Genomic DNA, 17,293 nt, shown 5'->3' on the forward strand with positions numbered 1-17,293 from the left:
AGGTGTTACCTCCACAATGAGTACTTGCATTTACCACTGAATTAACTGTGCATGGTGCAGAAAGGTTTATTGGTGCTTTTTGAAATCTCTACTTGCTGGAGCAGTGCACATGAGTACGCACATGGAGAGAAAGACGCATATATATATAAAATAAGGCAGTTTCTGTGACAAATAAATACTTAACATGGCTTTTACTGCTGTGATGGTAATTTTATCTTAAAAAAACCAAACCCCAACATTTCAAGAAAATTACGTGTCCAAATTTGTTGCACTTGTATGAGGTTTTTCATTTGTCCCAGTACCAAGGGAAACTGAACTCAGAACAGGCTTTAACCCACAACTTACATACAACACTTAAATTCCTCTTAGAAACTAAAGCTTATTACAGAAATGATAGTTTCTCATGTACATAAATTACTGAGCACAGTAATATCAACAAAAAGCAATGAAGCCAGGTTGCACATAAAAATCTACACATCCTAGGTGACTCTCAATTTTTTTTTCCAAAACATTTTCCAACAGATAAAGTTCATTACCTTCTTTTAACCATTTCCCATTTCATGACGTTTTCACTGAATCTGTAAATAAAAAATTAATTATATAATAGCATTAACAGAACCTAATAGAAAAGGGACTTTGAAAATGGCCAGTGATTAACTGCTGCACGGTTCTCTTGAATGTCTTATGAAATGCCACTAATTTCTAGTCTGGATACAAACATATTGATGTGCGAGAAATAAGACAAATTAGAATGTTCCAAGTAAAAGCCAATTTGCTATTTTCAAATTGTTCGTATTTAGTTGGAGGCCTCAGAAGGGAATCTAAATCTTATTGTATTATTATTTCAAATAGAAAAAGTTATTTTAATTATATTTGGAAAAATTCCCTTAGCTTACAGACTGAAAATAATGCAGAACTGCTGCAACAGATATTTTGACAAGAGCTCTGAATGAAAAATAATAAAACCTCTGCAGGGAGTTTCTCATTAACCTAATTATTTGGGAGCACATTTTCTCAATAATAATTAAATTATCTAATGTTTGCTTACATTAAAAAGTGATCATCTGTAACAGTTCATTACTAGAAAAAAGGGGGCAAAAGGCCAATATTTTAAACTAACACCACAGGAAATAAAACCAAAACAACAACTTACAAACATCAAAGGAATGCCATGATGTTTGTCAGCTTTCTATGAAGTCAACTGTTGCATCTCTAGCGAAGTTGGCATGAGAAATTCCAGCATTTTCTCTGCAATGATGTCTTTAAAGCTGTAACGTTTATTTGTTAGATCTTTATTCATCTGTTTTTCAGGGTGCTTCAATAACCAATTATTAAAGTCTTGTGACACAGGAATCCGTGTTTAATACAGACAACGAAAAATATAACTCTATTTTCTTATGGACCACTGATTCCGGTAGTTCATGCACGCCTTTCAAGTCTTTGGTGGGTGGAGAATACCAGGTATAGCCAACTGAAATACCATCGAGCAAAATGTGTTTTTATCTGCTTTATTTCTCCTGGAAATGTCAGCACAGCACATTATATTGCCTGTAATTTTAATAGCTAAATGAGACAATGATTCCATTATTATTTTTTTTTCTTAAAATGGTAGAATACATTTTCTTAAAAAGGTCTGCAAACATATTTACAAAAGTGTGAAAGCAATAAATGCAGGCTTTTTATATTTTTACTGAACTTACAAAGACTGACTGGTTTCCTACTTTTATTGGAAATCTGGTCCAAGGATGATACAAGAAATTAAATATCACACTCAGTTTTGCTTTCCTATAGGCTACTGTGGAAAATAAATCAAAACAGTAAGTATTTTTAAAAGAACAAACTGATATTCAATGAAGCATAATGAAGATATTCCAAACCCATTTCCTATATTTTAATTTTGTTTCAGCTTTAAAACATCTCTTGCTCTTTCTTAATGTTATAGCAAAATGTGGGACACCATCTTACTTTTGGAAAGCCAGCTGCTGTAATGTAATTATAAAGTAGCCACTAAAATATCCTTCACAGTATCTGTATCACAGGAATGGACTTTTTTTTCCCAAACAGGCATGATTAAATTTCTGTTACTGCCTCCATCTTTCACATTTTAAATACTGTTGGCTGACAGAAATAAAGTGTAGTGTCATGCTTGGTTTACCTAAATCATTTATTTTGTAACTAATAAAAGTAAACAATTACCAGATACTGTATATATAGAGATATATAGATATATGGCCACAATAAACTATAGTAAAGAGTTATTTTGGTTTTGATAAAGTTAAGAAAAGCACATAAAATCATATTTCATGAATATCATTTTTTTATGGCCATCAGTATTTTTGTGTGTTTTTTGTTTTGTTTCATCAACATAGCAAAATACAATCTTCCTATTAAACAATAATTATCAGATGGCAGACAATTTTTTTTATTGGTTTACATTGGCAGGTCACAGTCTAAAAGCACAACCACATCAGGCAGAAATTGCACATAGACCATTCTGGATTTTGAAGACTAATTTTTATGCTTCTACCAAAAGACCTTAATTTAAAACTGGGGACTGTAATAAGCACTAATGAAATACATTGATTCTTTGTTTTGGTTTGGTCTTTTTTTAATAGCTAAATGAAATGACTGAAATTGTAGTACTTTATTTTGCTTTCAGCTTCAATTTTAACATCTGTGCTTGGAGTTAGCAAACATGCTTTGAACCTCCTAGCAATTGTTTATGAAATTTCAGTCACCCAAATAAAAGCCAGGTGATTTTTTTGTCCATCATGGAATACTGCAGATTTATTTCAATTAGGCCTGTTCCTTGGATTATTTTTGGTGTTGCTATTTGTGTTTTTAACTTATTCCTGAGAACTAGGGGAGATGTGTGTAATACTATTACATCATACAGTCACAATGTCAGTACTTCTGTAAGAAATTATCATAGCTGGGACTGGCCCATAAATATGCAGTTGTATTAGTTGTAGAAAGCATGTTTATGTCTTCAAAAACCAGACTGGTCTTAAGATATTACTCTTTATTTGAGACAGTTACCATTACTTCATTAAAAAATGACAAAACAGCAATAAACATTTTAGCTCTTTAATGAGCAAAGATCAGGTCTCTTAGCATTGGAATAATATTCGTTATCCAGATTATCTTTATTTCACTCAGTGACCAGTAATATGGCCAAGAAGTACAAAGTAATTTTCCATCAAGTAGTATACAATTTTCGTGTGTAATAAGCTTTCATTCTTGAAAAAGAGTAACTGAAAAGAAATGTTTCTGTTACTGCAGTTAGTTTGTCAGAGAAAGTTCTTCGCATTATCTTACAAACTATCAAAATTGCTAGTAATTTGAAAAAATGTAAAAAAAAATCACATAACTTTAGTCTAATAGAAATATAGTACAGATAAGAGAGAAAGTATTTATCAGGGATGTGCTCTTAAGTCCATCTCAATTATTTCTTTTATATAAATGTACATCTGATTACATATACAAACATTTTGAAAAGACCATGATATATAATTACTGGAAAGCAACAGGGGAATGAAAAATTTCTTGTTATTTTAGAACATTCATTTCAAATCACACAAACATACGTAGTATTCAGATTTTAAAATTTCAAGTTGTTGGCTCTCTCCCTATTCTTACATATACTCTTTTTCTACACTGTTGCCATCTGGTCTAGAGAATTCATTTGAATGGAAAAGCTAATGTATAGCAATTAAAGTATTGGAAGTAAACTTTTTAACATGCAACATGAGTTTAAACAATAAGCTGAAAGGTGTAATCAAAGTGGTAACATTGGGGCATTTCTGTATTGCAAAATATCATTGCAATTAAATTTTTGGACACACTTCAACAATTTGAACTAAATATATTGTAATTAAATCACAGCAAATCATAAATCCTTCATCAAAGGATATTCTAAGAAAATTATAGTTATGTTAAAGTTAGGAATTATTTAGATGGAAAGGAAAAAGAACATAAATAATAGAGACTTTTTTTGTCTGGGATTTGTATCAGTGAGGGTTCACCACTGTATACCTAAAATGCTATATATACCTTGAAGAACTGTTGCAATTCCTTCTATTTCTGAAGCTACCATGAAATATTTTACTGTAATTACTTTTGCCCCTTTAAAAAACTTCTTTAGGTTATTCCAATTGATGAAGAAAGCTTCTATTAAAAAATCCAATGGGATGAGAAGAATTTTAATTACGGCTTAATCAGCAGCACAGCCACCAAGCATATAAATTATCATGCACATCGTGCTAAAAATATCCGGTTTCCTTTATTCCCACAACTTTTATACTGACAGCACTTAAGTGATAATGTTGTACCTGCCAGGCTGTAAAACTTCTTAGACTGGCAGATTTCAGCATGAGCCCCTTTCTAAGGCCTTAACAGCATTGGTGCTTTGTGTACTTATTCAAATATGTAAATATGGTCTACACAAGAAAACAGGTCCAAATAAAAATTGGTGAAAATTATCTGACATTCCATTAGTGTGTCCCTTGTGCATATTTATAGATTTTTAAAATTTTCAGTCATAGTTCTTTCCTGTTTGTGTTTCACATGCCTAATTCCATTATGTAACTTAAATCTTCAAAAAATTAATACTTGAATGTGAATGAAAATATCATTCTGAACAACTGCTTTCAAGCAATTGCAAACAGTTGTTTGGTTGGGTTTTTTTTTTGTTATTTTGTTTTGTTTGTTTAAGTTCATTTGTTATATGTACAATTCACTTTTGCAAAACCCCAAAAGTTCTTGATATGTATATTCACATATTATTCCTCCATATTTAAATAGTAAGAGTCTTGTAGGTTGAAAGCCAAGTAATCTTCAGTTATATCACCTACTGTAATCCATCAAAAAATAAAGTTTGTTTCGTCTTGTCTGGCTATACCCTGGTTGTTGAGTGTGAATGGGGGTGGGGATGAGGATGGGGCAGAGTATTGTTCTGTCCTCCAGTAAATGTATTGAATGTGTGTAGGGGTTGAATCCCTGGTATAGTGTTGGGGATCATTGTGATGGTGTTAGGTGTCATTAAGGGAATATCATCAGGAGACCTTCTCATAGCTAGCGTGTAGTCTGGGGGACAGGCGGTCCTAAGAACCACCTCGTGTGGATGGATGGACTCACATTCATGATCCAAGTCAGTGTGCTTCATTTGGAGGGACATTATCTCCTCTTCTTGTGCATGGGTAAGATCATTGGTAGTAGAACGTTGTGGGCTACATCGCCTATGACCATCATGTCTCCGCTTGTCTTTTTTGTAGTACAATGCTGCAAAGGCCAAAATGTTCAGGAACAGCAAAGATGCACCAACTGCAATAGTAACACTCAATTCTGTTGAATAGTCCCTTTGATCCACTGAAAACGGGCTTGGTTGTTGTTTGGGATCATCTTGTTTGGCTGTAGGAAAGGCTGAAGTAACAGAAACAGAATTTTTCCTTGTTGGTCTGAAAGTATTATCAGTTGACGGCACTTTAGTTGTGGTAGAGGTATACTGTGAAATGTCATTAAGATTGTGCAGATGAGGTACCAGTTCCAACCAAAGGTTCACTTTGTTGGCCCTATAATGTTCTTTAACTCTTGGCTTTAATCCAATGTGAAGATACAGTTGGTCTTTCTGAGAATATCTGGTCCATGCTACTTCTTCAAAGCGATTTGGTTTTGTATGGATGAATTTTGTATCCTGCGGTACTGGTTGATTTGGGTCACTAAAACAAAAAAAAGAAAAATAAAATCTCCAATGTTACAAAGTATTTCAAAAGGAATTATAAAATTAACATAATTAAGATTTCATACTTAATGTTTAAATCTGCCTTTGGACAGAGCAGAATACTATTCCCTAAAATTAGAGGCCTTAATAATCTTGATTAGAAACACATTATGCAAATGAACCCTTCTTTTACATAGACTTCAGAGACTTCACTAGCTCTCCAAAAGGCTGGTATCTCTCACCCTGAATGTTTTTTGCTGCTGAGGACAGATTGCCACTAATGTGGTAATGTGGACAAATGTCTGAGAGACCATCATGAGAGTACATTAAGCTTTGCTTTTCTATTTTAGCAACATAAAGCTCAGCATTTCAGTTCATACGTGGTATCTGTGGCCATGAGGTTAAAGGCCATGGCAGGGCATAGCTCAGCATAATATAAAGTGACTTAGAAGTTCAACAGCTGAAGGTAGGAAAGTGTTTTGAAATACCAGTGAAAGAAGAATTAATGAAAATAACAAAGAGAAGGCCGCGTGGAGACCTCATAGGAGCCTTCCAGTATCTGAAGGGGGCCTACAAGGATGCTGGGGAGGGACTCTTCATCAGGGACTGTAGTGACAGGACAAGGGGTAACGGGTTCAAACTTAAACAGGGGAAGTTTAGATTGGATCTAAGGAAGAAATTCTTTACTGAGAGGGCGGTGAGGCACTGGAATGGGTTGCCCAGGGAGGTTGTGAATGCTCCATCCTTGGCGGTGTTCAAGGCCAGGCTGGATGAGGCCTTGGGTGGCATGGTTAGTGTGAGGTGTCTCTGCCCATGGCAGGGGGGTTGGAACTAGATGATCTTAAGGTCCTTTCCAAGCCTAACTGTTCTATGATTCTATGAGTTTAAAGTCACGTATTTTATGGTCAGAAATGTCAATTTAAACCACAAAGCGTTATTAAAATAACCTGCAATATATTTGATGCAATATTTATGTATTTTCTGTCTCATGGAATGAAAATATTATCAGTGCAGGGGTAAAACAGTTACTAATGTAACCATTTTTAACTATACACATGTTAAATGCTTACTTTTGGACTGTTCTGGGGATACCTTCATTATTTTTTGCGTACAAAGTATTTTTTTTGCACAGAGAATGTTCTCAAAGTTATTTTTCCCTCTTTTTGCTAGAATGTGTAAGTGAGCTGAGTGACATTACAATAAACATAAATATCCAACCCAATTCTTAGTCTCTTATTCATCCTGCAAGTACAGAGGCATTCCCAAGGGAGGTAACCAAGTGAAAGCACTGCATCTTTATATCCTGAGTATACAAGACTATTCATTATCTGGTACTCACCCAGTTTTTGCAAAGTTTGTCCAATACGTCATCACCACTGCACTTAGCATGACATCATTTTTGGAGAAATTACAAGGAAATAATTCAGTAGGACCAATCATGGGGATTCCTAGTACGTAAGGAACCTCATCTCCGTGGGCTGCATCTGCCCATGCAGGTACCTGATCTGTCTGGCAATGATGGTAGAAGGCATAGAAATATGTAGGCGATCCAAAATTTGAGTGAAGATCTGCGGTAGCCACTGCTGGTGCAACCCACTGATGATCAGTAAACAAAGCCAGCAGCGTTTTCCTTCTGGTCTCCGGATTGTGTCGATCTGCCCAGTCTGTGTACATAAATTTAATAGTTTCCCTCAATATATCTTTGCCTTCAGGGTATCCATATAAGTTATCGACAAAATTAGAAACAGCAAAGTCAAAATCACTAGCCGATATGCCATCTTCGCTATCCACAATATTTTCAACAAATTTTAACCCTTCTCCTTGGTTAACTCCCAACATGATGTCATAATTGAGGAATTCTCCTTGTTCCATCAATATCTGAGGATCATCTGGTATCACATCGCCATCAATTACTGGTCCAAAGGCTATATGGTATCTTGCTGGTTGAATGTCCTGGTCAACAAGTTCTCTGTAAGGCTTCTTCTGTAGACATTCTACCAGTTCTACAGTGTCTGACATGTTGCAACCAACTTTTGTAGCCAACATCCTGGCATATTTTGCAGGCTGAAAACTAACTGCCCAGCTGGAGAGAGCTGTTCCACTTTGAGCTATTGCTCTCTGAAACAGTCCTGTGGGGAGAAATATTTGAAAATTACTGAAGTGACCTTGAAACAGTTACATACTTGAAAGATTCAAAGGAGTTCTTTGAAACAATAGAGAACTTTACCAGAAGAGATAGTTGGATCTTAATAGATCTTAAATACACAAGATAGTGAGATCTGACTGTCATTTTACCTACAGGTAATATATACAAAATAAATGCAGTATGTGCAGAAATTGAAGCAAATGATTTTATCTCAATGTCGTCCAGCTGAGGAACAGATATTCAAAAGAAACTCAAGAAGAAAAAGAAGTGCCATTACCTTATGTAGGATAACACCATTAGCTTGAAAGAAATTGCAAAAGTTAAAGCAATTTATTGGAGGTTGGAGGAAAAGCCAACATGTTTCTGAAATGGACTGAATTTATGGGTATTGTCCAACCAGCAGCAATATGCGTGCATACAACTAGGTGCCGGATAAAGCCAATTACTGCTTTTTTATGATTTGCTTGGGATTAAACTTGGTTTGAGAGGTACCCTGCTTTTGAATTGTATATCATAGCAAAAGTTTATATTCTGGAGTAACAAGAAGGTACTAGGCAGCTATTAAATTTATAAGTGTCTAAGTCAAGATGCTTCCTTGTGAGGTTTTTTTTTCACAAAGGTTTATAGTCATCACACTTACATAAAAAGGAAAATTATATATTTTATACTACTTAGCTTTGTAATTCAGAGATTTAAACATATGTTCAGATATTCATTTAGGGGAGAGAGAGAAAGTAAGATCTGGCACTGCCTATAAACTTGTAGCAAATCCCAGACTTCAGTGCAATTAATTTGAATTTATGCTGATTTAACTAGCACTCTGGACCAAGAATTCTACTCACAGAAATAACAAAATATGTTAAAATTGACATTTCCCTCTCCCTGCTGTAAGCATTTTTGAGCATATCATGGAGGAAGGCCTCACTCCCTTTTAGTCAGTGAATCAATCCAATTTTTTTGCTTTAAACATTAATGCAATCAAAACTCCACCCTTGTCCTGGCACTTCTTATGCTCCCTTTGTGTTGGGGCTTTGCCTTTTCCTGCTCCCTTTGGGGAGAGTAATTTCTGTTCTTAAAAAGCTATTTAATCTGAATCTTTACAAAAGAATGCTGTCTAATGTCAGAAAATCAGGCTATATTCAGGAAACTGTCATCTTTCTCATTTTTTTTGTATTTGCATAGAACCGCATGCAGTTCATTTCAGTAGCACATCTTTTGCACTAATTACTGTAAAATATTTTATACTGAACCTTATCTCCTATAGCTCACTGTGAGTAATACAAAATGGTCTATAGCATAGGTAAGTTATGCTGATTTAAGATACATGGGTCAAAATTTGGTTTTACTTATGCTGACAGGCACCTGGAGTAATTCCACTGACTTTGGTGCAGTTGCTTAGGGACTGGAAATAACATCTGGCCTCACTAACTTAATCTTGCTAAGAATGTATCTTTGGTCCAATGCTTAATGAATAAATAGCTGGATGCTCCCACTAAAGGAACTGGCATTAAGGTGCTCAGCTTACCTCAGACTTTTATTCCAGTAATGCAAAAGATAGTGTTTACTTTGATAAGTAACTTATTAGTATTGATAAAAAACTTCCATAGCCTCTAAATGAAGTCAGAGTCATGCCTTTACAGCTTCTATTGCAGCACCACACCTCAGAAGTTAGTTGGAGTCAGTTGCTGGCAGAAAACATTGTACAAGCTTCTGAGGATTTTTAAAATCATTATAGACTGTATTAGGTCCAAATCCAAAAGTCTTAAAATCAGATAGGTGTACTGAAATATATTGAAATATGTAATCTCAAGCCTCTCCTTAAATTTATGAGAAGTCATATCCAAGATATTATTTCCTTGCAAGCTATGGGTAAAAAAAAATAAGAAAGAACTTGAGCTATAAAGCAGGTAAAAATATATTTGCATGTTTATAAGGTCAGATACTGAGCTAGTATAAATCAGCTCAAAGTCAGTGGAATTATACAGAGGATCCAGGCTTTGTAATAAATGTAACTAAATGACAAAACCAAATTTTCACAAAGATGATGTATTTCATGATACTTCATAATGTTTCTTTTTTGCATATTGTGTAAATCTATTTTTATTGCTTTATTAAATATCTCTGAACAAGGACAGAAAGTGTAAGCTGCATATTAAGAAAATGCTGATACAAACACTATGGCTTGCTAAGTGCTACATAAACGTTAAACGCTGGAATAAGTAAAAATGGTCAAGTCCTCTGGCCATAAAGTTATCATAGGAAATGAAACTCAACATCCCTCCTTCTGCTTAAGACTTCTTATGGAAATATTCCTCCTCTCAAACCATTTGGTGAAAAATGAGCAATAGTATGAAAAAATATTTTAATTCTGTCACATAATTCCTGGCAGAAATTGGTACCACACAGAATGGAGAACTACATTTTTATCTGATAATGTGTATGATTATTATAGCTTATGGGCTTCAGACTGAGGGATAGATTTAAATGTTCAATGGACCATATTGCTTTGTGACTTCTATTCAAAGCCTCACCAAAGTAAGTAATAATAATTTGCATATATTCATCTACATTTTCAGAGCACTTTCTGAAGATGGGTGCTTTTCTGCCCACTTGCAGATGGGCACTATGAACAGAACTATCTTGAAATAGGCTGAATGTTTCCTCTCAACTACCAAGAGATCCTTTCAAAAGGCAATAAGGAAGCAAAGAGAACATCTGAATTTACAGCTTATAAAGAAACTGGTTAAAACGTGAAACAAAAGGTTTTTTGAAAATAATAAGATATTTGAAAAGGTTTGAAAACTTGAACTAACTTTTCTTTTTTGAAGTTGATCAATTTTGATTTCAGTATCTTTTTCAATGGCAGGTCTAACCACCCCGAAATGCAACATAACATACATGGGGGTGTGGCACATTGTTTTGTTTAATACAGATTTCAGTAAAGCATGTTTTTGCTTTCTTATAGAAGAAAACCTTAGAACTTTACTTTCACAATTGGATTTTAAGTATACATTCTTAAGTCCTCCTCCAGTCTTCTCCCGAATCTTTGGTCTGCTATGTTGAAGGATTACTGCGTTTTCCCAAACCAATTCTGCTCCTGGCAGAATTTGGCCATGTGTTAGAACATGATAGGGGAAAATGTGCTGATGAGAGGCAACATAAGACTGTCCAGATATTGTAAATTCACATTAATGTCCTGTTACATCAAGAAGATCGAGATTGAGATCGAGTGAGAATCAGGGGAGAATAAATCAGGCCTCCTCGCTCAACCTTAAGCTAAATCCTCTATGACAAAAGTTATTTTTGTGAGTTCTGGTGAAAAAAGATGGTGCAGTGTGACCCTCAGATTACAGTATAATCAGGTAATGCTTACATCGTGTTCTTACAGGCCAGTTTATAAATATGTCCTATTTAAGTGCAGGTAGTTATGGGAAACAGATTACATTAAAAATCAAATTGTGGAAATAGTCTAAAATTTAAACCAGAATCTATTTTCCACTAGATTTTTCTTGTAAAAGCTATATTTTTCTCTAATTTAAGATAGTATAAAGGCCTGATCTAAAGAGTCTGTCACTTCTATTGACCTCAGTGGGGTCTGCATCATGACTTTGGGTAAATGAAGCTCTTTTAACGTCAGCAGAATTATTTTTTTATGACTGGCCAATTAGTCCCCCATGGAGATACAGAAATATCAATTAGTGGAGGATTGCATGCACAGGGCACAGTGTGATGTCCTGGTAAAACTAAACAATACAGATAAAAATGTATGAAAACACTGAGACAAATGTAATATGATCAATAAGCAATAGCCATGCAAATGAGAGAAACTGTGTGGAACTGTGGTGCAAAAATCATAAGGAAAAAATTGGATGTGTCAAACAGCATGTTTTTAATTCCCTGCTGTCTGCATCAGCTAGAGAGAAAAGCTGTTAGTTACGGAATAGAGAAAAAAACATATAGAAGAAAATCCATTTGCAACTTGGATGCTTTGACAATTTTGGATCATGCATGCAAAACATTCAACCATTCTTTTATTAGATGACAGCAAGTGAAGTTCATGCAGTTTCAGACAAAAGATTTCTGAACTAGGTACTTGTTTCCTTCATGCAAAACAATAGTTTTAAGCATTTCAGCTGTTAGCCTGAGAAAAGAAGCTGTGTCATTTTAATTTTCTTTAAATTCTGCTCCTCATGACAAACTAAACATGCCTTTCATGACTGTCTGAATATAGATTACCTCATCTACAGTGATAATGACTGACTGGTTTTCTTAAAAGGACACCCTTAGGTAGGAAAGAAAAGAGACCAAAATGATGCACCAAGAAAATGCTGTTCAGAAGTCTGCTATAAAAGTGTTTCCACAAAGCTCCATAGGAAAAAGAAGAATGTGACCCAAAATTTAAACATGCATAGAAGAGCTGATGGAGAAGACAGCTTGTACAGCCTTTAAAAAGTTTGCTTAATATTGAGCTGAACTCAGTAGTTCATAGGAACATAGAGAATATACAGAACATCACATAATACTAATGGTGGTGGCATGCAGACACCAAAATTGTCAAAATTTGCAACCTGCATAATACCTTTGGTTGAATTGCTCCAACGGTTACCTTCAGAATAATGGGATAATGTCAACAGATTGACACATGAACCGCCTGCACCAGATCCAAAAACAGTTATTCGTAATGGGTCACCACCAAAGAACCCAATATTTTCACTAGTCCATCGCAAAGCTTGTATTAGATCAAGGAGGCCATAATTTCCTTTTGCTGCTTGGTCCCCAGTGCTCAAAAATCCTGTGAACGTAAATGAAAAAAGGAAGAGTTAGCAAGTGCACTTCTGAGTAATCCTGTTGCAATCTTTTAAGTAAGATTTCAAATATATATGCCATTAAATATTATACAACTACATAATTTTCCATATTCATTGGACAATAACTTGCAATTTTTCACTCTTCCTGAAACAAATTATTTGGTATTCACACTTCTGGCCATGATATATATATGAATGCAAGAAAGATGAAGGTACATCCCAGGCAAAATACTCCTCTAAGTCTTAACAGGTCACAATGTATTACTCCCAAAGAATTCATTTTGATTGTACTAAGTTTAAGAGTATAGGTTTAGCAAATAGATATGGTGCAGCAATTTTGCAAGTGATTTGGTCAACTGTGTATTGCACTTTTGTACTTAGAAGCAGCCATAAGCTTTGTGCTTGCCTGAGAGGCAAAACTTCTCTGTAAACTGTTAGGGTATGTCCCAGCAACACACTCTTTTCCTTTTTTTTCCCCCCAAAACACAGTTTATGTCACCAGATAAGCTGGGTTGAATGTGAGCAGCTCTCAGCTCCCTGAGCTCTGTCCCATAGTCATTAACCTGAGTTAATTGAATCTACCTTAAATGGATAAAGACAATTTAAGCTGTTTCCATGACTCTTAACTTCAAAAGATAAGAGCTCAGGGGTAATCCAGAGAGCGCAAGAATCAGTCTGTTCCATTCATACTGAAAGAAAAATGGCAGAACTTGTCCAGTGCAGGAACAACTATTTTACACTCCTAGCAGTACCTTTGTAGTATTGCTGTTACTTTTGTCATTAGAGCCTACTGACTCTAAAAGGTGGACAATAAAACCTTTGAAGAAAATCTCTGTTGATAAAAGACATTGCTTTGCTTTTTTGCTTTTGGATTGCAGTTGTTGACATTTCCAATTTTCTCAGCTTAATAAACAAATGTTTAAATAACATCAGAATTATGAAGTAGCCCAGCACCTCCATATGTGTATCAAACTGATTTAATGCTCACTAAATCAACAGTGCAACTGTTATTCAGAACATACTTTGTAGAGAAATGCAACCATTACAACAATTATTTCCACATTAATTAGATATTAGTGGGTCTTCTAGTCTCATCAAAGTTCTACTGATTTAACTCTCCTGAGTGCAGCCAGCCTCCTCAAAAGAAGTTTACAGTAGTTTTTCAGACAAATGGCTCTCAAAGGAGTCCTACTGTTTTGTTATGATAATAAAAGCAGCTTCTCAGACATTTCTAAAGACAGACACATACATATTCATATATAAAGTAAGGATTTAACAAGAATACAGATTTGGTGCATGTGTGTACCTATATTCATGCATATAATGAACATGTAATTTGCTATTTTATTAATAAGTTGATTGGACTTCTAGTGGCAAGCTTACATTTAGTATTCTGTTGTATGTATAGCCATTTACACTAACAGAACTTTGCTCTAAACTGCACTGAAAGCTAACTGGCCTTGCTGCCTCCATAGTTGAGCTATGCTCTCTTTAGGGCAAGCAGCTTTGTTTATGTAGGTCAATCCTGAGTTTTGTTACATGGAGTGGGAACAGCAAAGTGGCATAAGGTGCCAGGCCAGCAATTCTTCCACTTCCAGACCTAATGGACCAGTCTAATGGGCATAGTTCATTCACTGCAGCCATAAAAAACATTACTCTGATACTAGACTTTAAAATAACTGCTATTCTACAACTAAAACAAGCCATATTTACTACTTAACTGCATAAAAAAAGCAAAGTAGCATCACTACCATAGAAGAAAATACCACTTTTATATTCATTGAAAACCCAGAAAGGAAATTAAAAATATAATTAATTGATTCTCATTTTATTATTAGAGTTCATCACTGAATTGAGCTTAATATCATGTTATTTTACTCTGCTTTGCTCTCCTTCATTTTCTTTTGTGTAGCCAGAGTGACTGGTGTGCATGCCTGTGTGAAAGGATGGCCCCAGGATGATCCTTCCTGCACAGAAGCATTCATTCCTGTGTTCACGCTCCAGCAAAATGCTGTTTCCCATAAATAGTTTTAAGGACACAGAGAGATATGTCTTTTAATCACAAATTAATGAAAACTTCCTAACCATTCTCACTGTCTTTGTCAGTCTGCTTGAAGTTAAGGTATGGTACCAGTGACTGTAACAAAATTAAAGTGTAGGAATTTATAGGAAATACAGGATCCTGTGGCTGCCCATGCTGGGAAAGTCTTTATCTTTGTTTGCATAAGTATATGACTGTGGAAAATCAGTGACAAATCAGTTCATCGTATTAAGCACATAAACGACTGCACTTAAGGGATTAGAAGAATGATTGACACTGATGGTCCTGGAAACACAGGCAGAAATGAGATGACAGCAGTACAGCAGTTACCAAAACTTTGCCTTAGACTTGTTTTGCTTTTTCCCCTTTCCCTGGCTTGCAGATTCCCTGAGCTTGAGCAGGATCTGCTCTCTGCAGAGCTACAGTGTTGGTTCAAAAAGATCCTGTAGTTTTGTCAAAGTGACTCCAAGGGGTTTATTAGGAAAAGAGATGTTAGGGTTATAGTTGAGACACAGTGATTGCCTGAAGGAAAAAAAAATGCTAACACAAACTTTCTGAGAAAGTTGTTTTCCTTACTCTGTATAATACACAGCAAAGTGGAAAGCAAGTAAGCCTTTGCCTGGAAAAGTAACATTAGAATTACAGGTAAAGCCTTAGGACAATCCCCTGCTGATGAATGAGCTCACATGAAGCCTCAGCACTTGATGGGGAAATCTGAAATCCTTGGGAAACTATAAATATATTCCTACAAGAATCTTAAAGAATCTTTGTGAAAAGGATCTTAAAAAGATAACAAAAGAGGAAATGTCTCCTGTTGCTAAAAGTAGACATCAGGAACCTTGCATTCAATTCAAGAAATGTGCCAGGAGGGGGAGCTTTCAGTTTATTAAAAAAAAAATTAAAAAAAAAAAAAAAAAAAAAAAATGAGGACGTATTAAGTTATATTCTTCTCATTCATCTGTATTAGACAAATTATGACTTGTGTCCAGAGCAACAGCTCTGATGCTAAAGAAATATCTCACGCCTCCTCAGCAAGAACCACATTGGCTGACTTCCATATCTACACAAGATAGATGATGATTGATGTTGACTTTCATGACATGAAACATTTCTATCTCATTTTTCAGAACCATAAGAAGCCTGTTAATATCACCACCTGTTCATGCCTTTTTTCTTCCATGCAGTAATATCAGCATGGCTTAGTAGCACTCATAATGTCATGAAATCAGAGATAGGACTGATAAAATAGATGAGGTTTTTCTTTTCAGTTTGTGGGTTTGTTGTTTTTTTTTTTTTTTTTTTTTTGAGGAGTGCCTCAATACAGATAAACTCATCTAAACAAACACCTGCAGAGAAATACTTTAACACTCAGCAGCATACCCACTCTGTAGGTCTGTGGGTGCAAGTACTTATTCCTATTTATCGCTTGGATAAAAGAGAGATTGCAACAATATGTTTTGTCTTTATCACAAGGGGAGTTTTCAGTATGTAATTAATATAGATTCCATACACTACTATGCATTTCTATGACTCTATCTAGATATTAAGCTAGCAATTTTGAGCCACAGAGGGGAACCTGCTTTTGCTGAAAAGGGCCAGTGCGTCTGAAAGCCTGTCTGTTTATAAACTGTATCAGGTAGTCTATTAAAAATAAATTATCTTTTTCTGCAATTGCTGTCTTCTTATTATCCTTGGATTGTCATCGGACCAAGAACACTGTTGTCATATGCCACCACCTTTTCCTCATGTAAAAAAAGTGACGCAAATTATTTTAGTTATTCAAAAAAAAAACCATTTTGGAAAAAAAAAACCACACAAACCACCTTATTTTTGCATTATTCTCATAATAGGTAAGATTGAGTTAATTTTGTTCCATAATTAAGTCCTTCTACTGGAAATATTCCGATCATCAGCTGAATAATTGCTATTTTATAATTCTGAATGGAGAGGTTATCTCTTACTTTTATCTCCTCCAAAGGAGCAGACTCTAATAGAATCATGGAAGTGAGGATGTGGTCTTTTGTGAGTTTAAGAAAGAGATTTGTTAAGCTCATTTGGACCATTTCTCTGTTACATGTCTGTTAGTAAAACAGGCAGTTTGCCACAACCAAGCCCTTTATTTTGAGTTAAGGTAAATTTAAATGCCTTATAGGTTTATCTGCCTGGGTAATGATTTCTGCTTGTCATTCAGATAAATCTTTTTTTTTTCTAATATGATTCCAGCATTTTTAAAGAGCAAATAAAACAGCAGAGTTGTGAAACTTTAAATATTTTTAAAAACCCCCACCTTCATAGATTGAATTATTTTAAGCTCTGGACTAATTTGAGCATTCAAATTCATGCAGAGGGTGAGGCCAAGACAGAACTTTTCCTAATGTAATGGACTGGTGCAACTTGGTGAGGCAGTAAAAGACCAGGTGCAAGCTAGTGGGTATAAAAGTGCCATTTCATATCACAGAGAACCAAACCTTCCCTCTGATGAGTTCTGTCCATGTAAGTGTTTCATAACCCAGCAGCCATTGTGGCTGGATGAAAGTAAGGGGCAGAATGTCTTGTTCGAAAAAATAAAAATATCTGCC

The 17,293-nt window shown here is 35.2% G+C and overlaps 1 protein-coding gene across 5 annotated transcripts in view; it reads right to left on the reverse strand.

The window, feature by feature from the left end:
• Nucleotides 1-4,894: 4,894 nt before the first annotated feature.
• Nucleotides 4,895-17,293, reverse strand: part of NLGN1 (neuroligin 1) — a gene marked incomplete at both ends in the record, with an annotated part of 333,502 nt that continues 321,103 nt past the window's right edge. For 3 of the 5 annotated variants that reach the window (XM_080622513.1, XM_080622511.1, XM_080622510.1), the window contains 3 exons: nucleotides 4,895-5,717; nucleotides 7,059-7,848; nucleotides 12,445-12,657. In XM_080622513.1, the coding sequence (XP_080478639.1) occupies nucleotides 4,895-5,717; nucleotides 7,059-7,848; nucleotides 12,445-12,657 (1,826 nt within the window). The remainder of the gene's footprint in view (nucleotides 5,718-7,058; nucleotides 7,849-12,444; nucleotides 12,658-17,293) is intronic. The other 2 variants (XM_080622512.1, XM_080622514.1) reach the window with 1 other exon arrangement.

This window comes from Psittacula echo (assembly GCF_963264785.1).
Source record: "Psittacula echo genome assembly, chromosome: 7".
Lineage (NCBI taxonomy): Eukaryota > Metazoa > Chordata > Aves > Psittaciformes > Psittacidae > Psittacula > Psittacula echo.